The following is a 26,531-nucleotide window of genomic DNA, read 5'->3' as shown; positions in this document are numbered from 1 at the left end:
GATTGCAGACTATACCCAGCAGGGGTGTGCCTTATGTGGCTGGGGAAATGATGGAGCGATGTCGGAGCCGCAGCCAATGTTTGGTTCGCAGCCTGGAAGAAGGTGACATGGTGTTACAGAAAGAGTTTGGTGAGGATTTGGAGATTCCGGGTGTCAAGCTAAAAAATGAAGATATTCAAGACATGAGAGTGAATGGGTATCTGATAGACCATGGGTAAGATACGGTTAATGTTATACTTTCAATTTAGCTGTTGGCAATTGAAATCGAAGCAAATGTTCATATTGTAAACCTTATCAGATATATTTGTTATACAAATCATGCTTTTGAAATGTGATTGATACATCTTCCAGCAGATTCGTCATCTTATGACTTGTCCTACCAGGCTTCAGACCAGTCTGGATAATGTTTCCACCAGAAATATCAATATCTCTGCAGCGCTATTGGAATGTGCCCATTTAAATGTCTCGTGTAGGCAGCCGATGTGCTGCTCTGCAAGGCATGCTGTATCCACTTTATGGATATTCAGCATGCCCACCGCTTTTGATTGGCTCCTTCATGTGCTTTTCAAAAATCCTTTGTCGTTGGCTTACAGCTTACATTTGTCCCTTCTTCTGCTGGTTTGGTCACGCCTTGGAAACTGCCCATGTTACATACATTAGTGCACGATGGGCCATAAAGGTTAGTATCGCGAACTACTTGGTTCCTGCTGGGTGGCGCCCACACCCTACAATCGCGCCATAAAACACGTCCGTGCCTCACACAAGCTGAACAACGGAGGCGACATCGCAGCGCACTCCCTGCAGCAGTTATTCCGCCTGCTGCCCGCGAATTCATTGAAGATGGAGGGGAGTTGTATATCCCAACTTACGTTTGTTTCTCTTACAATGTGTTTACGCTCTTAAGGTTCCTGGTAGAATTAACTTGCTCCAGCAGTGTTGTCACTGAAAAAAAGTGAAGAAATATTGGTTCGAGGCATGTGAGCTGCTGAATTCATAGATTGCCGCCTAGTGTTGGGTTCGGATGATTGCATATTGTTGTCCTGGAAGAGTCTTCGAAGTATCAGGAGATAGGTGGCTCCTCCTTCGGACAACAGTGCGCATGGGCATCCTCTCCATCCTCAGATTGTTTTTTTTCCGCCATTGGGTTCGGATGTACTTTCCTACACTCCAAGTTTGTAATTAACTAACTCTTCTCTAAAGGCCAAAAGGCCTTCGGATCCTTCGGTATTGTTTAGCGCTTGGTACTGATATACTTTAAAAACATCTAGTTCGAGGCATGTGCGCTGCTGAATTCATATCTGTGCATAGATCGCCTCCTAGTGTTGGGTCCGGATGATTGCACATTGTTGTCCTGGAAGAATCTTCGAAGTATCACGAGATAGGTTGCTCCTCTCCCAGACTACAGTGCGCATGGGCATCCTTTCCATCCTCAGATTGTTTTGTTCCGCCATTGGGTTCGGATGTACTTTTCTTTACTCAAGTTCTCAAAATTTTCTAAAGGCCAAAAGGCCCTCGGGGTCGTCGGTATTGTTATTTCGATTGGTGCCGAGTTCTTTGTTCCAGTTCTTCTACGGCAAGACGTCGAAGAGAGCCACGTGGCCTTTTCGACACCAGAGGCCCGATCGTCGATGGAACAGAGCCCGTTCAAACGATGCCCCCTTTGTAACTCTAAGTACCCGCACATCGATGTACACCCAGTGCGCAACAAGTGCTTATCACCGGAGCACAATGAGGTCAACTGTCTAGCTTGTGCTCAATTCAGGTCGGAGAAAACGCTTAGGCTCCGACACGCAGCGAGGCAGACTATGGCGAAGCCAGCGCCCGACCCTGTGAATATCTTCAATGAAGAAGACGATGAGGTCGTCGAGACTGAGGATCCAGAACAGCAGTCGGATCCCGGTTCGGAGCATGGCTCCACCTATTATGAGGACGACTAAGAGGACGTCAACGATGAAAACGTCGTCGAGGTAAGGGACGACGTATTACCCATCGGAGCCGTAGATGACTACTCGAGCGATGAACCATGCCCGACAGTGGTTACGGGGCCCAAAACAAACACTGAAAGGCTTCCAAGGGCTCAGGTCGAGGCATCGCCAGAAGGCCTTAGCCAAGATCATGACGAACATTCTATAGCCCTGCGTCTCGGCCCGGCTATGAATATATCAAACAAGCCATCGGTCGAACTACTTAAAGCGAAACCGAAAGCCAACGAGCCGAAAACGAAACCGAAACTGCTAAAGTTCTGCTAAAGTGGGTCGAAGATTTCGAACCCATCGGATTCGACGAAGAAAAGAAGTGTTGACGACCCTGCAGGGTCACAAATAAAGGGTGTCGAACCGAAGGTCGGTGCGCTAAAATCCATCACTAAAGTCAAGCATGTCGAACCGACGAGGTCGACGGACAGCGATACAAACAAGGGACTCGAGTCTCGGAAGGTTCTCGATCCGGAGCAACGAGTCGACAAGCCACAGCTCGTCAAAGACCTCGAGCCGAAATCCAAAAGGGGCGCAAAGGAGCAAGTCGAGGAAGAAGAGCGCGCCTCCCACGCAACAGGCGCCTAAGTCGACGCAGGGCCAAAAACACATTGGCGAAAAGGCAAAGTCGGTCGGACCTATATCGACGCCGGCCCCGAAGAAGGTCAGTCTGTCTAAAGACACTATGCCACCGATAAAATTCGGACTGCCCCCGACTGCACGCCCTAAGGCGCTCGATCCGAAAACCGAAATTGAACCACCCAAGAAGGTGTCCATGGGAAAGAGGAGTCATTCTCTAGAAGAGGACCTTGTGTACCAAGAGCCCTCCTATGATGAGCAGTCGAAGCTACATATCGACTCCGACTCTGGGAGACTTACTATTTATCAAAGGAAAATCAGGTCTGAAAATCCCCTTGAATCATATAAAATTCCACTCAAAAATAAAAGGGATTCTTCTACATTGCCTGTCCTTTTTGAGACTGTAAGGTACCATGACCAAGACACTTCTCAATACTCACCCACACGCACTAATAAGGATATGGGTTATGACTATGATCAACAATATAATTACCCTGCGGACACGGATCAGGATGATCAGACTCCAGCCTGGACAGACCCTGTTGACCGGGGGAGTCACAGACTATTCCTGATACTCCTTATCCTATCAAAACTTCGCCAACAGAGGATACAGCTGCGTTTAACGCATTAATAGAAAGGGCAGCACAAAATCATGATGTGGAAAGGCATGCTGACCCAATTGAAGAGGACTTCCTATTTGACACTTTCTCCACTTCAGAGAAATCTGTTAAGACATTGCCAATGCTGAAAGGTGTCCTTAAACACGCAGGAGACATTTTCAAGGGAACCACAAGAGCAAGGGTTGTTAACCCCAGAATTGAAAGAAAATACAGACCGGCGCCTGTGGACCCTACATATATTAAGGGACAGCTGCCATTGGACTCTTTGGTGGTTTCAAATGCTCGTAAGCGTGCCAACTCGCAAACTACTGGTGATGCTTCTCCTCCAGACAAGTAGTCTAAAATATTAGAAGCTTCTGGAAAAAGGGTAGCTGCTCAAGCAGCTAATATCTGGAGAATTTCTAATACACAGGCCCAATTAGCCAGATACGATAGGGCGCATTATGACACACTAGAGCAACTACTACAACATTTGCCTAATGTCTACAAGGAGGGAGCAGAAACACTGGTACAAGAAGGGAAACTCCTATCCAACGCATCCATTAAATGTGCGCTGGACGCAGCAGACACCGCAGCCAGGGCCATTAACACAAGTGTTATGCTCAGGAGGCATGCTTGGTTACACATCTCTGGGTTCAAACCTGAGATTCAAACCACATTATTGAATCAGCCTGAGAACCCAGATTTTTTTATTTGGTCCAGATGTGGACACAATATTAGAGAAAATTAAAAAAGACACAGAGACAGCCAAGTCTATGGGTGCCCTGCAGTCAAAACAATTCAGAGGAGGCTCCTTTCGTCGCTCCGGTAACAGAGGAGCTACACGAGGCCAGGCATCCCAGCAGACTCCATACAATAAAGGGAGCACGCAAACCACCTATAATAAGAAAAATAGAGGTGGATACTGTGGCAATAGCAGCAAAGGCAGAGGACGAGGGAATAACAACACCAGATCCTCCACCAATACTAAACAGTGACGTCTTGTCACTGCCCCCGGACCATGTAACACCGGTCGGGGGAAGATTACAACAGTTCCTGCCAGTCTGGGAGAGCATTACCACAGACAGGTGGGTGAGACAACTTATTCAGTACGGCTATTGTCTAGAGCTAACCTCCACTCCACCCAACATACCCCCAAGACACCGTCCTATATCCGCAGAGCACATACACTTATTGCAGCAAGAAGTCGTCAGCATGCTGCAAAAAGGGGCCATAGAACTCGTCCCTATACAGCAACAGGGTACAGGGGTATACTTGCTGTACTTCTTAATCCCCAAAAAGGACGGGTCTCTCAGGCCAATACAGGACCTCAGGCCCCTAAACCAATACATCTTGTCAGAACATTTTCACATGCTCACTTTACAGCAGGTTCTACCATTGCTCAGTCAGGGAGATTTCCTCGCAACACTAGACCTAAAAGACGCATATTTCCACATACCGATACATCCGGCACACAGGAAATATCTCAGGTTTACCATACAGAATCAGCACTACCAGTTCAAGGTTCTGGCTTTCGGGGTGACAACAGCCTCCAGGGTGTTTACCAAGTGCCTAGCGACAGTAGCTGCGCACCTAAGGAGAAACCATGTTCACGTCTACCCCTATCTGGACGACTGGCTTATCCAAGCAAAGTCAGCCCAGCAGTGTGCCAGCCACTTGTCCTGCACTATTCACCTCCTACACAGCCTCGGATTCTCGTTAAACTACACAAAGCCTCATCTCCAACCCGCCCACGTACAACAGTATCTAGGAGCGACAATAAACACTCTGGCAGCAAAGGCACAGCCAAACTCCACAAGAATCAACAGCATTCAATTACTGATTCAAAGATTCAGACCCCAACACTCGCTCCCAACGCGGGTGTTTATGCCGTTGGTAGGCATGATGGCCTCCTGCATCTTCATAGTCCCTCACGCGAGACTACACATGCGTCCGCTTCAGGAGTGCTTAGCACGGCAGTGGAACCAGGCTCAAGGACAATTAAAAGACCTAGTGTTGGTGACCGGTTGTGCATACAACTCTCTGCTTTGGTGGAACCCACAAAACCTTTGCAGGGGACGACCGTTCCAAGAGCCTGTACCACAAATAGTGCTTACGACGGACGCATCTCTCCTGGGATGGGGAGCAAATGTCCTCCATTACTCAGTGCAGGGACTATGGACGACATAGCAAAAGAAGATGCACATCAACCTGCTGGAACTGATGGCAATCTTTATGGCAATGAAGGCGTTCAAGGTGCATTTATTCCACAAAGTCGTGTTGATCCGGACGGACAACATGACTGCCATGTACTACATACAGAAGCAGGGAGGGACACACTCTCCACAGTTGTCACATCTAGCGCAAAGCATGTGGAAGTGGGCAATTCAGAGAAACATCTTCCTCATGGCGGAACACCTCCCAGGCAGGGACAACCAGATGGCGGATCTGCTCAGCAGACACAGCCACCAGTTGCACGAGTGGGAGATACATCCCTCAGTGCTACAACCGTACTTCCAGCAGTGGGGTCACCCAGAGATAGACCTGTTCGCCACAAGGGAAAACGCAAAATGCCAAAGCTTTGCCGCCAGGTTTCCACATCCGCAGTCTCAGGGCAATGCGATATGGATGAACTGGTCAGGCAGGTTTGCGTACGCTTTTCCCCCAGCCCCGCTCATATCGCAGGTGGCACGCAAACTGCGACAACACTCAATTACACTAATCCTAGTTGCTCCAACGTGGGCGAGGCAACCATGGTACACCATGTTTCTAGAACTTTCTGTGGTGCCTCATCAAAGGCTGCGATTAACACACAGTCTTTTAACGCAGAGCCATGGAGACATTCAGCACCCAGATCCGCAACAGTTGAACCTTGCGATCTGGCTCCTGAAGTCATAGAGTTTGGTTACCTGAACTTGCCTCCTGACTGTATGAATATTATCAAAGCGGCAAGAAGACCTACAACCAGAGCATGCTATGCGGCAAAATGGAAACGATTTGTCATCTATTGTAACAATAATGACATAAATCCGCTAGATGCATCAACTCAAAACATCATATGTTACCTGTTACATTTACACAGATGCAATCTAGCCTACAGTTCCATATGTATACATTTAGCTGCAGTGGCAGCTTATCTTCAGAACAGGCAGCACCTTTCACTCTTCAGAGTACCTGCTATTAAAGCTTTCATGGAGGGACTCAAACGATTGATTCCTCCAAGACACCCAACTTCACCTGTCTGGAACCTGAACGTGGTTCTAACCAGACTGATGGGACCACCTTTTGAACCTCTACACTCGTGTGAGATACAATTCCTAACGTGGAAAGTGGCTTTCTTAGTGGCGATTACATCACTTGGAGTTAGTGAGCTGCAAGCCCTAACTATTCAGGAGCCATTCATACAAATGCATGCAAATAGGGTAGTGCTACGTACAAACCCTAAATTTCTGCCAAAGGTGGTATCCCAGTTTCACATCAAACTGTAGAACTGCCAGTGTTCTTCCCAAATCCAGATTCAGTGGCATAAAGAGCTCTGCATACCCTAGTTGTTAAAGGAGCTCTCCTGTACTATATAGACAGGACAAAACTTTTAAGGAAAACTAAGCAACTGTTTGTTGCCTTTTCCCCACAGCACAAAGGCAACCCCATTTCCAAATCAGGTATAGCCAGATGGATTGTTAAGTGCATACAAATTTGTTATCAAAAAGCTAAACGCACATTAACAGTTCCCCCAAGAACGCATTCAACATGCAAGTTAGGGGCATCCATGGCTTTCCTAGGAAACATTCCTCTAGAGGACATATGTAGAGCAGCCACATGGACTACCATACATACATTTACCAAACACTACTGTGTAGATGTACACTCCAAACAGCAAGCAGCTGTAGGACAGGCTGTACTCAAGACTCTTTTTCAGACTGCTGCAGCTGGCACGGGCAACCACCACTAAGGGGGAGACTGCTATACATTCTATGCACAGATATGAATTCAGCAGCCCACATGCCTCGAACGGAATATGCTACTTACCAGTATGCATCTGTTCTTGGCATGTAGGGCTGCTGACATTCATATCGCCCTCCCTCCTCCCCGGTGCCTGTCGCAGCTGTAGCACTCAGAATTAATCTCTAGCATGGACATCACTTACTGTATCATACTCCATCTCTGCCACAATGGCGAAAAACAATCTGAGGATGGAAAGGATGCCCTTGCGCACTGTAGTCCGGGGGAGGAGCCACCTATCTCGTGATACTTCGAAGACTCTTCCAGAACAACAATGTGCAATCATCCGGACCAACCACTAGGCGGCGATCTATGCACAGATATGAATGTCAGCAGCCCTACATGCCAAGAACAGATGCATACTGGTAAGTAGCATATTCCTTGCATTCCGGGCGTCGAATCGGGCCGTGCGGCCTTCTCGACTCCACGTGGGCCGACCGTCGATGGAACGAAGTCCATTTAAATACTGCCCGCAGTGCAACTCAAAGTTCCCGCACACAGATAGGCACCCCGTGTGCAACAAATGCCTATCTCCGGATCACAAGGAAGATAGTTGCCTGGCTTGTGCCCAGTTCACGTCCACAAAGACCATCCGGAATCGACGAGCAGCGAGGCAAGAAATGCAGAGGTCGGCGCCAAAGCCTGACAAAATCTTCGACGATGTGGAAGAACTAGATAGCGGCGAAGAACCGGATCAATACGAACAACAATACTCTGAGCACGACTCCGAAAATTACTTCAAAGAGGACGAACAAATCGTCGATCTCGAGGAATACGAGCAAAACATCGTTGCTGTTGAAGACGCCTCCGATGACGACGAGGGGCAAACCGTGAGTACACCGCCCCATATAGACACTACACCAATATCAGAGACTCCGGTCGAGGCATCGCCAGTGGGCCTTAGCCAAGGTCAACATTCTCGTTCTACAGCCCCGCCGTACCGTCCGGCTAAGAACATATTTGAAAAGTTCTGAGACACGCCATACCACACCGGTTCCATTGAAACCGAAACTCGTCGACAACACCGTCTTCGGACCGAATGTCGTCGATCCCAAAGTAAATAAGCCAAAGGTCCCCAAGCCGAAGGCCGTAGTCCCAACACAGCCTTCGTAGACAAAGACCGTCGAGTCGACATCGAAGATAAGACCCGTTGAGTCGAGCTCAAAGCCAAAAGCCGTCGAGTCCACCTCGCGGCCCAAACACGTTGATTCGACGCAAAGCAAAAAGAACGTCTAATCGAGCAAACAAGGCTCAAATATCGACTAAGGACAAAAAACTGTCGACAACAGTAAAAGACCTACGCCCAAGACTAACGTCGAACCGAAAGTGAAACCTACTGGGGACAAAAACAAATCGATCAAACCGAAGCCCCTCGAATCGAAAAAAAGCATCAAGCCAAAACCACATACTGTCGTACCGACCAAACCGCTCGGTCCAAAAAAGGTGGTGAAGCCAGCCAAAGACATCCAGCCAACAAAAAGTGTTGACAAACATCCAAAAGCGACCCAACCACAAAATCCGGTCGATCTCACTAGCCCTTCTGGACAACCAAAGCCTACGGCACCAAGGGCTAAGACTGTGGAGGAGGAGCTTATTCACCCAGACCCCTCCACAGAGGACCAGTCAAACCTGTATATTGACCCTGCAACCGGGAAAGTGACTGTCTACACAAAAAAGAAAAGGCCCCTGCCAATAGCAAACTTTACTAATACTGCTCAAAAAGGAACGAGACTGTGCTACCTCTCCTATCCTTTTTGAACCTATCAGTCCAAACATGCCTGCAACCCCATATGCCCCGACATCACCTGACTACAACCCAGATGAAGATCAGGATGCAGATGTGGGGTTTGGTTATCCACAAAACCCAACTGGAGACCCCAACATACAGCCATGAGGTGCAGGAGAAGAACCAGATAATGAAGGGACTCTGCCCATTACAGAACCAGCAGTTTACCCAACTAAGCCATCACCCACTGAGGATACAGTGGCCTTTAACTCTTTACTTGATAGAGCAGCTACCTACCATAACGTAGATATGCACTCTGATGATATTGAAGAAGACTTTCTCTTTGATACACTGACAACATCTGAGAGACATGTAAAAACACTCCCCATGTTAAAGGGCGTCTTAAAACATGCACATGACATTTTTAAGGACACTGCTAGGGCATGGGTCATTAACCCTAGGATTGAAAAGAAATATAGGGCTGCACCTATAGATCCTACATACATAAAAGGGCAGCTACCCCTAGACTCCCTAGTGGTGTCCAACATACGTAAGAGGGCTAACTCCAAAACTACCGGTGAGGCTGCTCCTCCGCACAAAGAGTCAAAAATCTTTGAGGCGTCGGGTAAGAGTAGCAGCTCAAGCCGCAAACTCATGTAGAATTGCCAATACACAGGCCTTGTTGGCCAGATATGATAGGGAGCACTATGACAGCCTAGAAGAAATTCTACAACACTTACCTGACCCTTACAAACAGCAGGCAGATGAACTGATACAAGAAGGGAAGCTCATCACCAATGCCTCAATTTAATGTGCCCTAGACGCGGCTGATGCAGCTGCTAGATCCATCAATACAAGCGTGCTGCTAAGGCGCCACGCATGGCTTCGCATATCAGGTTTTAAGAATGAAGTCCAATCCACTATTCTTAATCAGCCCATCAACCCAGACTTTTTATTTGGTCCAGCAGTTGATTCAATTCTAGACAAAATGAAAGGATGCAGAAACGGCAAAGTCCATGGGAGCTCTCCAGTCCCCACAACACCGGGGCTCCTTTCGTCGCTCCATTTATAGAGGAGGAGCGCAAAGTAATACATCACAGCAATTCTCCAGCTACAAAAGTAACACGCAATCCACATACAGTAAAAACACTAATAGGGGTGGATACAGGGGCAATAACACCAAAGGAAGGGGTCGCGGAGGAAATGCAAATAGATCCTCCACTAACACCAAACAGTGACTTCTTGGCACTACCCCAGACCATATAACACCGGTCGAGGGAAGACTACAACAATTTCTGCCACTCTGGTTAAATATCACAACAGACAAGTGGGTCAGGCAAATTATCCAACATGTCTATTGCCTAGCACTCACCTCAACCCCACCCAACATACCACCCGTGCACAGTCCAATGTCACAGGAACATATAACACTACTGCAGCAAGAGGTCATCAGTATGCTGCAAAAGGGGGCCATAGAACCAGTCTCACTTCAACATCAAGGAACAGGAGTATACTCCCTATACTTCCTAATTCCAAAGAAGGAAGGGTCTCTCAGACCAATATTGGACCTCAGGCCCCCAAACCTGTACATTTTGTCGGAGCATTTTCATATGCTCACTCTCCAGCAAGTCTTACCATTGCTCCGCAAGGGAGACTTCCTAGCAACTTTGGACCTCAAAGACGCATACTTTCATATACCAATACACCCTACTCACAGAAAATATCTCAGGTTCACCATACAAGGACAGCACTACCCCATTTGGGGTCACAACAGCTCCACGCGTCTTCACCAAATGTCTAGCTACAATGGCGGAACATCTCAGAAGGCAACACATCCATGTGTACCCATATCTGGACGATTGGCTAATACACGCACCATCCGCCCAGCAGTGTGCCAACCACACGTCCAAAACAATCCTTCTCCTGCACAGTTTAGGCTTCTCGCTAAACTACCCAAAGTCACATCTACAACCCTCCCATGTACAACAATACCTGGGAGCAACTATAGATACACTGGCAGCAAAAGCATACCCCAATGCAGCACGAATCAACAGCATGCAAGCATTGATCCAAAAGTTCAGGCCCCAACACTCAGTACCAGCTTGAGTGTTTATGCAACTAATAGGCATGATGGCCTCGTGCATATTCATAGTCCCTCATGCCAGACTACACATGCGTCCTCTCCAAGAGTTCCTAGCAAGGCAGTGGAACCAGGCTCAAGGGCAATTACAGGACCTAGTGTTGGTGACCAGTTGAGCATACAACTCTCTGCATTGGTGGAATCCACAAAACCTTTGCAAAGGACGACTGTTCCAAGAGCCTGTCCCACAAATAGTGCTAACCGTGGACGCATCCCTACTAGGATGGGAAGCCCATGTCCTACACTACACAGTACAGGGACTATGGACTGCACAACAAAAGAAGATGCACATCAACCTTCTAGAGCTGATGGCTATCTTTCTAGCTCTGAAAGCATTCAAGACACACTTATGCAACAAAACCGTGTTGATCCGGACGGACAACATGACAGATATGTATTACATTCAAAAACAGGGAGGAACACACTCGCCACAGCTATCGCACCTAGCTCAAGCTATGTGGAAGTGGGCCATTCAAAACAACATGTTCCTTATGGCAGAGCACCTCCCAGGCAAGGACAATCAAGTAGCCGATCTGCTCAGCAGGCACAGTCAACAAATGCACGAATGGGAGATTCACCCCAAAGTGCTCCAACCATTCTTCTGGAAGTGGGGACACCCGGAGATAGACCTATTTGCCACAAGCGAAAACGCAAAATGCCAGTACTTTGCCGCCAGATTCCCACATCCACAGTCGCAAGGCAATACGATATTATTTATTTTATTTATTTATAAAATTTCTAAAGCGCACAAATACCTTCCGGTGTCTCGGCGCTAGAGTTCGTTAAGATTGCAGAGAGCTCCCACATAGCTTACAGGTTGAAAAGCCATGTTTTGATGTGCTTCCGAAATATGAGTAGGGAGGAGCTTGATCTGATATTAAGAGGGAGCTCATTCCACAATTTAGAAGCAGCAATTGTGAAGCGCTTATCGCCCCATGTTGCTTTTTTAGTGCGTGGAATATGGAGTAGCTGGGATGCCTCAGAGCGTAGAGATCGCTTAGGTTTGTATGGAGTAATGGATTTTTTTAAAAAATCCGGTCCGGTGTTGTTCAGTGTTTTATAAATGATGCACAAGGCCTTGAATTTTGTACGGCTTCTCACTGGTAGCCAATGAAGTTGGCGAATGATGGGCGATATGGTTGAGAATTTAGGTGTGCCAGTTAAAATTCTCGCTGCAGCATTTTGCACTAATTGTAGTTTGTTCATGACTTGTTCCTGTGCATTCAGCCATAATGCATTACAGTAGTCAATCTTTGAAAGGACTAGTGTAGACATTAGGGTTTTGCCTGAGTCAGGAGGAAGAAAAGGAAGAAGCTTTTTTACCATTCTCAGAGTGTAAAAGGACGCCGAGACCACTGCATTAGCATGGCTGTGGAAGGTAAGCTTATTGTCGAGTAGAACTCCGAGGTTCCTGACTTTTTTCACAGGATGAGGAGGATCTCCCAGCTCTGCTGGCCACCAAACTGGTGACCAAGACGGGGTCAGATCACCAAACAGCATGACCTCCGTCTTATCAGAGTTTAATTTTAGGCAGTTCTGGTCCATCCAGGTGCAAATTGCTCTCATTCCTTCCTGGAAGTTAGCGGCCACTGCAGCTCCGTTCCTATGAATACCCAGGACCAATTGAGTGTCATCGGCGTATGATGTTATTCCTATGCCGAATGACCTGATCACCCTCGCTAAGTCCGATACATAGATATTAAAGAGCGTCGGACTTAGCGATATGGATGTACTGGTCAGGCAAATTTGCGTACGCTTTTCCCCCAGCTCTATTAATACCGCTAGTGGCACGCAAACTACGACAACATTCACTGACGCTAATCCTTGTTGGTCCCACATGGGCAAGGCAACCATGGTACACAACGTTCCTAGAACTGTCAGTGGTGCCTCATCAAAGACTGAGACTCACACCCAATCTTCTAAATCAGAGCCATTGAGAAATCCAACATCCAGATCCGCAACAGCTGAACCTGGCGATCTGGCTCCTGAAATCCTAGAGTTTGGATACCTAAACTTGCCTCCAGACTGTATGAACATTATCAAGGAGGCAAGAAAACCCACTACCAGGACATGTTATGCAGCTAAGTGGAAACGTTTCGTCATTTACTGCAGAAACAATGATATTAACCAACTTGATGCTTCTACTCAAAACATCATTTGCTATCTCTTGCACCTACAACGCTGCAATTTAGCCTATTCATCCATCATGATACATTTAGCTGCCTTGGCAGCATATCTTCAAAACAGGCAACACCTTTCACTATTCAGGGTGCCAGCAATTAAAGCGTTTAAGGAAGGACTCAAACGCGTAATTCCTCCAAGACCCCCACCTTCACCAGTCTGGAATCTAAACATTGTTCTATTCAGACTTATGGGACCACCTTTTGAACCACTACACTCATGCGAAATACAATTTCTTACTTGGAAGGTGGCTTTCCTTATTGCCATTACTTCGCTTTGAAGAGTTAGCAAGCTTCAAGCCCTAACTATTCAAGAACCATTCATCCAAATACATGCAAATAGAGTAGTTCTCAGAACAAACCCTAAATTCATGCCAAAAGTGGTATCCCATTTCCTCATAAATCAAACCATCGGACTGCCAGTGTTCTTTCAAAATGCACAAACAGTAGCTGAAAGGGCCATGCATACTCTTGATGTCAAAAGAGCACTGTATTATACTGTACTATATAGACAGAACTAAGGCATTTCGAAAAACAAAACAGTTTGTTGCTTTCTCACCGCAACACAAAGGCAATCCAATTTCAAAATCAGGTATAGCCAAATGGATCATTAAGTGCATCCAGATATGTTACTTAAAGGCAAAACGCACCTTAACTGTTCCCCCTAGGGCGCATTCCACACGCAAGCTAGGGGCATCTATGGCTTTCCTAGGTAATATTCCTTTACACAAAATTTGTAGAGCAGCCACATGGAAAACCACACATACATTTACAAAACACTATTGTGTATATGTACATTCAAAACAGCAAGCTGCTGTAGAACAGGCTGTTCTCAAAACTCTCTTTCAGACTGCTGCAGCTGACACAGGTAGCCACCGCTAAGGTAGATACTGCTATACATTCTATGCACAGATATAAATTCAGCGGCCCACATGCCTCGAACGGAATATGCTACATACCAGTATGCATCTGTTCTTGGCATGTAGGGCTGCTGACATTCATATCGCCCACCCACCTCCCCGGTGCCTGTCGCAGCTGTAGCATTCACTCTTTGAATGGCCATCTCTTACTGTACTATACTCCATCTCTGCCACAATGGCGAAAAACAATCTGAGGATGGAGAGGATGCCCATGCGCACTGTAGTCCAAAGGAGGAGCCACCTATCTCGTGATACTTCGAAGACTCTTCCAGGACAACAATATGCAATCATCCGGACCCAACACTAGGTGGCGATCTATGCACAGATATGAATGTCAGCAGCCCTACATGCCAAGAACAGATGCATACTGGTAAGTAGCATATTCCTTAATTTAAATGCATTATGTTTTAATTCTCACTTTAACATAAAATCTTTGCAGATTCAAGAGCTTTGTAGCATAACAGCGATTTCCTGAAAGCCCACGTCTCAGAACATTGCTCTCTCACTTGGCATCCTCCGTGGGTGGTGACATCGTCAAAACCTATCCTTAGCCTTAAGCTTTATTCTCATAGGCAGTTGAATCCGGGTGGGACTGCTCCAGGTTGACTGCAACTCCCGGATGGCCCTGAGACCAATGCCTGGCAGAACATAACGTTAAACCCAAAAGAAGTAGGTTTTTCCTTTTCCTAAATATTGGAGACAAAGGAAGGAGAGTGCATACAGCACACTTGCATCAGTTTAACGATGAAGCCCGGCTCCCCAAGACTACTGGAGACTTCTCTTCCCCACCCAGCTAAAAACTGCCCCATCTCTCCCGCCCTCCCCTCCATCCCTGACATTGCTGTGAGTAATGTGGTACTACCTGCCATTTCAATCGCGAAGGCAGGGGAGACAGAGCATAACTACTCAGACAGGTTATCTGCAAGTCTTTCACTTCTGGGGCTAATGAAGTCTTCTTCTGACGTGCACTGTATAAAACCTGTTGGTGAAAGGCACTTTTTGCATGATATAATCCAGATGGCGTCTCTGGAGACCCGAGGGGAATTCCCGCCTTGATGGTAACATCCACAACAAGCATTTGCAATGCAATAGGGCTCGCATTAGTAAAGTTTGAGGGATTAGTACTGTAAATGACAAATTAAATATTTGTTTTTGTTTTGAAATTTTGGAAATTAATAACTTTGTCATTTACAATGCTAATAGTGTTAACTTGTGGAAATGTGACACCTATAGCATTTGTAAACCGTTGCTTGTGCTACACAAGGGCCGATATAACAGCAAGTTTAAACATATGCAACAGAAGCAATGAGTGAGAGTTACCACGGACAGCAGGACGACGGCGGGGGTGAAAGGAACTACAGAGAACAAGAGGAGGGCAGGCCTGCGGCCGTGAATAAGTGACGGCGGGGGCGGGGCAGCAAAGCCTTTGATGTGCCAAATGCTGCTGGGGAACAGAGTTGGAGCCTCGGCGTGGGCACAGCATCCTGTGATTCTGATCAAATCACTTTATCTCCCTGCGCCTACCACACAATGAAAATGTCCTTGTGTAACATAACTAGTGCTCAAATCATTCATCAGAGAGCATTACCATGTGTAAAATGACAAAAGAATGAATTAAAAGTATTAAAAATGTTGCACATTGTACCACATAATTTGTCTTTTCTTGCCTCATAATTTAGACAACCTTGATGCATAATTTAGTGTCCCCCCTGCCGAATAAGTCTAGTTGTAATGAGTATTAATGAAGGATCAACTGTCCACACTTCACTACTCGAAAATGTGTGCCCCTGTGACAGCCCTTATGATGTGCCCCTACACTAGGATACATCTCTGCTCATGGACAAAAGCCCCTCGATTTGGGGATGGGAGGCTGGAGGCTAGAACAATGCTTTGGAAAAAAGAGCAAAGGACGTGGTTCTGCAGGCTCAGTAAAAAGCTTCAGGGCTCGAGTGACAGGGATGTAATTAGGGGGGAGGAGGGACGGAACTGAAGTGCTCTGGGTTTAATAGATGGTCAATGTCCAGCTGGTTGGGTGTGTTATTTTATCTGCAGCAGGGTGCTTTGCACAACTTCAGCGTGTTCTAAGAGGCAATCTGCTCTGCACACCCGTGTCGTACGGTGCACGCGCTGCACAATATCCGACTCGCTTTACCAACAAACATCAGTATTATCGACTCAGTGAGCTTAATAAAAGTGTTGGTATAATGCCACACGAGCAGCTTAGTCTCGAAAGCTTTACGCCGCTCCATATGCACAACACACTTTCTTGCACTGTGTTTCACGTTCTTTCCAGCGTGAGGAACAATGAGAGGAAGAAGGAAGCGAGAGAGCGAGGAAGAAGGGAGAGAGTGAAAAGGGCGACAGGGTGAAAAGAACATGGTGAAAGATGGAGGGACATAAAGATAAAGACAGCTCACAGATGGACTTGTAGGGAGAACGAAAGAGAAAGAAGAGGGCAAACAAAGAGGAAACAAGGAACTGGACGACAGCAAGGGACTGGGAGACAGAAGGAGGTGGGGGCAGGGTGAAGGGTTAAGGGGTCGGGAGAGACGGCACAGGCTGGGCAGGCTTAAAAACATGTAATTATAAAAATTTCGATCTAGCGCTGAGAAACCCTGGATACGTTGTAGCGCTTTAGAAATAAACATTTATTTTCCTCAAAAGAAAAGACCTTTAACAAAAACAAGAGAAAGGGAAGTGCGCGCTGTGTGCTGGGGGAGGAGGGGGGGCTATTAGCCTGTGAGAACTCACGGCCGGAGAAGGGAGAGAGTGAAAAGGGCGACAGGGGGAAAATAACATGGTGAAAGATGGGGGGACAGAAAGATAAAGATAAAGACCGCTCACAGATGGACTTGGAGGGAGAACGAAAGAGAAAGAAGAGGGCAAACAAATATGAAACAAGGAACTGGACGACAGCAAGGGACTGGGAGACAGAAGGAGGTGGGGGCAGGGTGAAGGGTTAAGGGGTCGGGAGAGACGGCACAGGCTGGGCAGGCTTAAAAACATGTAATTATAAAAATTTCGATCTAGCGCTGAGAAACCCTGGAGTTGTTTTAGCGCTTTAGAAATAAACATTTATTTTCCTCAAAAGAAAAGGCCCTTAACAAAAACAAGAGAAAGGGAAGTGCGCGCTGTGTGCTGGGGGAGATTGGGGGGGGGGGGGGGGGGGGGCTATTAGCCTGTGAGAACTCGCGGCCGGAGAAGCGGAGAAGGGAGAGAGTGAAAAGGGCGACAGGGGGAAAATAACATGGTGAAAGATGGAGGGACAGAAAGATAAAGATAAAGACAGCTCACAGGTGGACTTGGAGGTAGAACAAAAGAGAAAGAAGAGGGCAAACAAATATGAAACAAGGACCTGGACGACAGCAAGGGACTGGGAGACAGAAGGAGGTGGGGGCAGGGTGAACAAATAGGTGCTCAAAAAGCAAAAAATCCGGGCGGCTCAGAGTGTCAGAACCACCTTCCAACACTCACTATGCCACCCAAGTTTGGACCCAACCATTTGCAAATCAGTCTTGACCATGTCCCTCATGGGAACAGTCCAGCCCAAACTGCCATGCCAGATCCTCCCTGGGCCGGAAACAAGCATCCTGTCACCGGTTTCGGGATATTACACTTAATCAGCCCGACTTGCTTTAATCCAGTGGCACAGCGAGCAAGGAACCCACGTGTGGGTGCATACCCATGGCCATTTAAGTTAAACCTAGCAAAAACAACAAGATGATTGAAACTTTTTAACGACTCGCCACCCCCCAGTCACGGATTTGGGTTTAATCCATCGTTCTGGCTGATGAGTGGTGATGCCCCGAAACCGGTCCTAGGGTGCTTGTTTCTAGTCCAGGGGTAACCTGGTTGGCAGTTCGGGCTGGACTGTTCCCATGAGGAGCAGGGTCAAGACTGATTTGCATATAGCTGGGTCCAAACAGGGGTGGCGTGGTGAGCAAAAGAACAATGGATTAAACCCAGATCTTTGTTACTGGGGGTGAATTGTTCATCATTCCGTCCATCATTTGTTTCTCAAGCTTTTTGGATTAGCAGGAGATAAATTGAAGGCTTCTGACCCTGAATTGAATCCCGGTTCTACAGATCATGCATCTGCTTGGCCTCGCATTCCATGCTAGATAGAGGACTAGAGACATTAATTGATACCTCCTATCACTATAGCTACAGTATCAATGGAAGCGGGCAGCTACTGCACAGCTCTTGCACTGCTCATCTGGAACCGCATTGGTGTATGGTCCTCTCCAACATTTTGCTATTTAAACCTTTAACCCCTCTCAAGACTCTTGCTCCTGTGATCACAGACAACTCCTCGCTTGTCTGGGATGTACATCTGAGCAACATGATGCTGGGCCTGTGGTCTGTATCATAGCAGAACCTTTGCTTAAATTTACTCCAGGTGTCTGTGGCCTGACATGCAATGAAGGAATTCATCCCAGACATCTCGGGGTGCACCATTCTGATTCTGTTGGACAATAACAATAATGGTCATTGTATCGGCAGACAAGGTAGTGTGGATTGTGGACCCTATGTTGGGAGGAGATTCACCTGTGACAGTTGAACAGTGACTAGGAATCTTCCTGATTATGGCTCACCTTGCAGGTTTTGTGTGAAGGCAGATGCTCTTATTCATATCTTACTGCAGGACGTAGTAGAAGCTACAACCCAAAGTGATAGAGTGACAGGTGATCTTCTCTGGATAAGTATTTCATTTGTGGATCTGTTTGCCTCTTCCCAGCAGGCAGTTTCCTTAGTTTTGTTTGATACAGTTCCCTCTGAATGGTTCCCTTCATGCTCAGCGGGTCTTCCTTTCTACTGTACAAGTTTCCACCAATTTGTTTCTGTCAAACGTCCTGTGGAAGGTGCAGGAAAAACTAACACAGCTGATCTTGATCACCCTAGTTTGGATGAGAGGATTGGGTACACAGGCAAACCAGAATACCTGGCCGCGAAACTCAAAAAGGGCTGGCCAGTCCAGGAACCTCCGAAGCTCCAACTTGCTTCTTCTCATTCCCTTGAAATCGCAGAAACGCAAAACTCTAAGTAAATCCTTTGCGGGCAATGCACCCAGGATATGGAACACCATCCCTCCCCACATCAGAATGACCTCCCATTTCCCGAAATTCAAGACTTTACTCAAAGCCCTCTTCCTTGAGTCCACCTGAACTGAATGGGGAAGATCATAGTACTCCTAACCCTTGTAGACCTTATGATCTGTATGATTGTTATTTGCAATGCCCTTAAGTTGTCCAGATGTGGAGTCTTCCTTCGCCGCTAAGGCACATTGTTGTACCTGTTGTGAAGCGCTCTGATACCCTTGGGTCCAGCTAGCGCTATACAAAACTTATAATAAATAAATAAAATCTCTTCCTCCCTTGGGGCAAGACGACTCGCTTTTGCAGAAGGTGGTTTGTTAGCCTTCACCCCTATCCCTAAATGTGACGGCTGCGAATGTGGAGATTGAGTGGTGACAGATAGTCCTTTTGCCTTCCTGGTGAATTTGAAAATAATATCTTGGCAGACAGGCAACACGCTACCAAATCAGCCCATGTAGGTCGCTTGAGCAAATTTGTTCAGTTGTGTGATTCATATTGTCTCTGCCAAACTAAAGCTCAATTTCCCAATGGCTTGCAATTTGTGTTTCTTGCACATCTGCGCCTGGCAGTGGCTACAGTTAAAAAAAAAAATGACTTGACTGCACTATCTGAATTTGTCCTCTTGATCGACCTTCTCTGTTTAAATTGCCACGTTTTTTTAAAAGGTTACTTTGTTTATTGATCCTTGGTGGTATTTGAACCTTGTGCTGACTTTCTGATGTACTCACCAGTGGTGCCAAAGCACAGTAGCCTGGCTTGTCTTCTTACCTTGAAGATAAGGTCTTTGTACGCTTCTTTAGAGCTAATAATGGCAAGATGGTTACCAAACGCACCAATTCATGTTAGTTCATCTTCTGTATCTAGATTTGCTATGCCCTCTTTCACTGTTCCACAAAGATTCTCTCAGAGGGTATTTGTGCCCATTCCACTAGGGCCATGGCATCGTCCTAATCCCTTTCAAGAAGCGTTGTTGAAATCTTTCAGACAGCTACATGATTACCTTTATATTTTTGCAAAGCACCAAAATCTCACATCTCTAGTATGCAGTGATGGGTACTTTGGCTGAGCTGTGCTGTGTCACTTTTTTAAGTTAATTTGTACTACTTAATCCCACCTACCTGAAAGGTATTTCTTTAATCCTCATTCATCATTGAGGAATCTGCTGGAAGATGTACCCATCAGAATAAAAGTTTACTTGCCTGTAATAACGCTATTGCTGGTGGATACTAAACTTCATTTTAATGCATAATCTTCTCGAAGATCCCTTCCTACTCCCCTTTGAGATAATGCCATGACAAGTAAGATCCCAAGGTAAGCAAACATGTTATGTATGTGTTGTTGGTATTCCCAAAATTTACCAGAAACTGAAGCGAGCGTACCGTTTGCTGCCTAATATATTTTAGTGTCCTCATGCCCTAAGCAGAATTGAAGTTGAAGCTTGAGAAATATTGCTGAGTAAAGCGTATGTGAACTATCCTGATGCTTCTAAGGATAATTCTTAAGGTGAGAAATCTGCTTGATACGATTTGGAGATCATCTGAATCTTCTTCGGGAACGAGCGGAACTTCGTCGAAGAGATCTACCAGTTCGGGAGCTGATCTCTGCATGTCGTGTCGACGGGCCCTCCGATCTCGAATGCTCTTCTTTGATCGAAAGGATGCACAGGCTGTACAGCTGGCTTCATCGTTTTCTGGCGATAAGCAAAGGTTACAGACCTCGTGATGGTCACTGTTTGGAAACTTTGCTACACACTTGGAGCATCTTTTGAATGGCGTCCTTTGCATGAGGTGTAGGCCTCACGGCGTGGATATGCCCAACGGCCCGCGTCGAAGACCAGAATCGAGCTGATGGAGTCGAGACGACGTTTGTCGATATCGAAAGTAGTTTGGTGAAGTTTGAATACGTTTTTACGCGTCAAAATACTTGAAAAGTAGATTTTCAACCGGAGCGGAAAAATTTCATCCGAACCCAGTGGCGGAAAAAAACTATCTGGAGCTGATGCTCATGCGCACTATCGCCCAAGGGAGGAGTCACCTATCTCGTGACTACAAAAGACTTCTTCCAAGGCGACGACAACATGCAATCATCCGAGCCCAACACTAGGTGGCGATCTAATACAGAATGTATGAATCAGCAGCTCTACATGCCAAGAACAGATGCATACTGGTAAGTAGCATTTTCCTTACATAAAGTAAGTAACTTTTTGTACCTGCCACTCCATCTGAATGAAAACATATTTATGTGCATTTTATGTTCACCTTAATGCTATTTGTATAATATTTGTAAGAGCTGCATTAGCATTAGTGCACATGGATAGATCTAGACTAGTGTTTTGTTTTTTTGTGCTTTCAGGAATGGCAGCCAGATATATGCTGATGGCGACAGTAATCATCCTGAGGCAAATTGTGAGCATGGCCAAACTGGCTTAGAACAAATTCAAAATATGGATGCTGCTGTTAAGTTACACGGAGAACTGTGCAAATGTATGTTCATCTAGTTAAAGCATGAATGTATGTTTTTTTTCTTCAAAAAACCATTGCAGTATGCTTATCACTAATGTAAAAAGGGTCTCTGCCAGGCAAAGAATCTGAGAGTGTTGCAAATATTTTGTTACTTCTCAGCTCAAGATTTTCATTTGTGTTTAAAGCTATAGAATATACCTGTCAACGTGTGTAGTCCTGATGCTAGAAAAAAATTCTTTATCAATAATTGTTTTAAATTCCCCCCTCTGAAAGACCGAAGCAGTTTTGCAAGCTGATGCCTGTAAAATAAGTTTGGCTCTTGATTCTTTTTGTATTTTTTTTTTTATGATCATGGGGCGAGTGCTTTTGTAACGCTGTGCTCTCGTTTTAACATGGTTACTTTTTGTTTATTTATTTGTGAGTACAACTCTTGGTTTAATAGCATTTTCTTAGAACTGCTACATTACAAACGCCCAAAAGCAACGTAAGGTAGTTGCTATTGCCATAATATAGCAGGCAGAGCTGAACTTGTATGTTTTTACATTTATTTAAAAATAATGAAATTATTATCATTTTTAACATTTCTTTATTAGGGTTTTCAACACACAAACATATTATACAGCCTTCAAACCGTGTTCATTTACAGCAATAGAGCTAATAATCTGGGGAAGCCAATTGGCGTATACAAACCCCGCAGGGGATTAAACTGCCCACACAGGGTAGCCAGAGAAGGAGTGAGAGCCACAGCTCAGGGCCTGGCTGCGTGGGACCAGCACCATCATAGCATGGTGAACCAGTGGCACGAAGCCCCCAGTGGCAGGAGGCTGGGAAGTGGGGGGTGGAGGGAGGCAACGGGCCACTGGTCTGGGGGAAGGGAAGGGCACGTGGGTACCACAGGGCGGTGGAGGGTATTTGTGAAGCACTCTGGGGCAGCGTCCAAGTTGTCATTGAGTTTATTGGTCATATGTTCATGAGTGGCAATTCTGTGTAGTTCTATGCTCCATTCATTAGAGGTGGGTACGGCCAGCTGCCTCCAGTGCAGAGGGGATACTAAGCTTCGCAAGGGCATCAGCAACCCATTGGTGCTCGTGGGAAGTGAGGTCCAGGCTGTTTGAGGCGTCATGAAGAAGAGCAAGGTGAGGCAAGGAGGGAACAGGAAAGGGACAATGGCATAGCGGAGCCATATGCCCCCCCACTAGGCGGCAAGAGATGGACATGCCCAGACGATGTGTAACAGATCACAGTGGTCAGCGTCCTAACTACAGCATCGATAATGAGGAAGCAACTTAGTCCGTTCAAGTGTCCACGGTGACTAGTACCAATCATGCAGCACTTTGAAGTACAGGAATTTGAGTCCAGACTCTATCATGCCCTGCCCAGGGGGATGTTCATGCCTAAGGTAACACCATTCAACCCTTCTCTGCATCCAATGAAGTGGCAGTAATTCTGAGCGGTCATCCTATGTCTGCCAAAGCAAAGGCAGAGATGGTCACAGGAGCTGCAGCCAGGGCTGAAGCCCACCTGGGATGTGTGGAACAGGAGGGGTATTACTTTGCTTAAGTGGATAGCCAGCACCTTGGCTAGCACCTTCGTGTCAACGTTGAGCAGTGATAGCAGGTGGTAGCTGGCGTAGGTTTGGGGTTCCTTGCCAGCCTTGGGGACAAGGATTATTGTGGGCTTGTTGGTGAGGGCTCGAAGGAGTCTGCCTCCTGTGCCGCCTGAAATGCCCTTGTCAGGTTGGGGACCAAGATGTCCTTTCCTGCCTTATAAAACGTACCTGGAAACCCATCCTTTCCTGAGGATTTTCCTGTCTGGAGGGTTGCTATAGCCTCTGCAACAACCTCCTCTGTGATGGCCCCCGACAGAACCTCCTGGCCCTCAGTGGACGACACTGGCAAATATAAAGTGACCAGGAAGGCCTTCATCTGCTCCAATGTGTCCTCTTGGTCCGCTGTGTAGTGGGAAGCGTAGAAAGAAGAGAACCAAAAGGTTATGTCACATGGGTGTATGAGAAGGGCACTCGTGGGATCAGCAAGTTGTGATTCCCTCTGGTTGAGTTTGGCAGCCAGAAGTCGACCTGCTTTCTCACCAAGATCATATCATCACCACTGCACTTTAATAAGTGCCTGCTCAGCAGATGTTGGGAAGTAGAAAGTCAGCCGGACCTTAGAATGGCCCAGCTTATGCGAGGGAGGTCGTGGACTTGGTTTTGAGAGTGCATATTTCCCATTCCTGCGGTTCCTGGTCTGCGTGTGGCTTGTGGTTGGCAGCCTCTGTGTCTACCATCGTAGAGCCCCTGAGTGTCACCTTACTAGCAACCCACATGATCCTGTGAGAGGGTACAGAGCCCTCATTATTAGGACCATATGTGGTTGCACAATTGAACATCAAGGCAAAGCCTTCATGTACCAGTAGCGAGGAAGGGCATGTAGCATCTAATGTACAGCGCCAGCAGCACCAGGCTATGACCTGGCATGCCTGCCTCCAGAATGGCACAGGAGGGAACCCAAGGTAGGTGCTTACCATGCAGCAGGAAGTAATCAATGAGGGACGGAGTCCTGTGTGGGCAGGAGAGGAATGTGTATTCCCGATTACCCAGGTGTAGTAACAGCCAAACGTCCACCAGAGCGTAGTCGGCCACTAGGTCCCCCAAAAGGGCTCAGTCTCACCTGTTGTGGTTTTCCTCCCAGCCCAAAACTGGTTCCGGTGCCAGGTTGCAGGCACCACCTAATAGCTCTGACTATCTGCCTTAGTAGGTCAGGGGCGGGAGAGCTGTGCTAAGAATGGTGGGAGCAAATACCGCACCTACCACCACATGCATATCCAGAACCCTCATCTTAACAAACACCCAACAGTCCCTCTCCTCCGACCGTGTCTTAAGTATCTTGCAAGTTAGGGAATTCCATATAAGGATGGCCATCGCACAGTTCCTGGAGCTGCTGCTTGCAGCAGAGGCATCACTGGAGATCCAGCAGAACCAGCAACATTGACTTCAGGTAGCCTAGTATATCGTCTGTCTCCAAGCCCTCATGCACACCATTAATCCGAAAGTTGTCTCTCCGGGCCCGATCCTCCACATCAGTCACCTTGCCATCCGGCAAGGTGATTATAGCAACTTTTCTCCTCATCTAGTCGGTGGTGTACCGTATCCGTGTGTGAAGGGAAGACCCCTCTTAGCAAACAGAGTGTACTTCAGCTGTGAGCATCCTCATCTTGGCATTCATGGCAGCGAGGGTAGATCCGATGGCCGAGAAGAGGGGGGCCTCCATGTAAGCGTCCAGTGCTGCTGAGGGGGGTTGCACTGGTGTTGCAGCACAGCGCACCATCTCGAAGAACAGGAGTTGTCGGGGTCGGTTTCCTCCCCATCGATATGCTGAGCCCACAGGCAAAGATTGGCTGGGGCAGGGAGGGGGAGAACCCAACCAGCAGCCCCAGGGATGGATTGAGACGTCAATGGCCCCTGAGTCTTGATGACAGGTGCAGGCAACCCCAGTCCTGTGGGGTAGGGGTATACAAGGTTCGTGTCCTGGCGGTTCCGCCAAATGCCGGATGGCAGAAGTGGAACTGGAGCAGTGATGACCCTGTCCAGCCAGTAGGTCATGCACAATCCCAGAGAGTAACCCACACCACAGTAGCAAGAGGGAAGGCCATCTAGAGGTCGTGGCCCAGCCAGAAGCATATAGAGTAACAATTCTTGCGTGTAAGCAGGCTGGATAGGGTAGGAACATCCCAGCCGGTCCTGACCTCTTCAGTCCAGGCGAGGCGATGTCCTCATAAGAAAAATGACCCGCTAAGTACCTCTGGTCCGAGACCATACTTATTTGGCTCTCACTTCCTAATTCAAACTGACCTCAAGCCTCTCAGATGGCTGATGCAAATGAAAGATGAAAACCCAAACCTGTTGAGGTGGTCCATCTGCCTAGTGTATGGACTTTACAGTGGAGCACAGACCTTGGACTAAACATGCCAATGCCTTTCCAGGTTTTTCCACTTAGATGATGAGGACTTTTGTGAAAAGGTATTCTCATTCTCTTTCGCTTGAGGGTGGTGTAGGAAAGTGCCCCTTTTTGACATGTTTACCCTCACTCTTTACCTAGTAAATAATGCAGTTTTGACACATTTGCACTGGGTTCCAGCTATCTAGACCCACATTGCTGGTTCTCTTTCCCTAAAACTGTACCAATTGCAATATATTTAGCACACCAGTAAGTCCCTAGTAAATAGTACCTCTGGTACCTAAGACATGTATGCTAAAGAAGATCCCTAAGGGCTGCAGCATGTATTGTGCCTCCTTAAGGGATCCCTCCGCACACTCATGTAATCTGCTATTGAAGGCTACATGCCATGGTCCAGATAAAAGTGAAGACACAACATAGCACACTCCTGTGTGTGCGCCATGTCTGCAGACACTGCATGCAATATATGTAAATCACCGCTACAGCTGGCATTGCAGCCCTAAGGCAGGGTGCTCATATGGTATGTGAGGGCATATCTGAATGAGCAGATATACTCCTCTGATGTCCAAGTGGATTCTTGGACATTGCCAGTGAACAGGGAAGCCATCTTGAGTATATGTACTGGACACTGGTGATTACAAGTTTTCCAGCTACATGATGGCTTCACTGAAACCAGAGATGTTTGGTGTCAAACATCTCATATTAATAAACTGGATTCCAGTGACTGATTTATTACTAGATGCACCCACAGAGCACCTTAGAGGTACACCCTGAAAACCTACCAACATCTGGTGTGCTGGCTGACTGTTGTAGACCAGCTTGCCACCACAGACTGGTTTCTGACCCCCTGCTGGTGAGAGCCCACACTCTGAGGGCAGAAACCATGCCTGTTCCGGAC

The 26,531-nt window shown here is 47.0% G+C and overlaps 1 protein-coding gene across 1 annotated transcript in view; it reads left to right on the top strand.

The window, feature by feature from the left end:
* Positions 1–26,531, top strand: part of KIF7 (kinesin family member 7) — a 262,334-nt gene that overhangs the window by 92,181 nt on the left and 143,622 nt on the right. Inside the window, exons 7-8 of the mRNA XM_086958140.1 lie at positions 9–214; positions 21,568–21,698. Of these exons, the coding sequence (XP_086814266.1) occupies positions 9–214; positions 21,568–21,698 (337 nt within the window). The remainder of the gene's footprint in view (positions 1–8; positions 215–21,567; positions 21,699–26,531) is intronic.

Source organism: Lissotriton vulgaris, chromosome 2_1 (assembly GCF_964263255.1).
Source record: "Lissotriton vulgaris chromosome 2_1, aLisVul1.2, whole genome shotgun sequence".
NCBI lineage: Eukaryota > Metazoa > Chordata > Amphibia > Caudata > Salamandridae > Lissotriton > Lissotriton vulgaris.
This window is presented reverse-complemented; position numbering and strand designations above follow the sequence as displayed.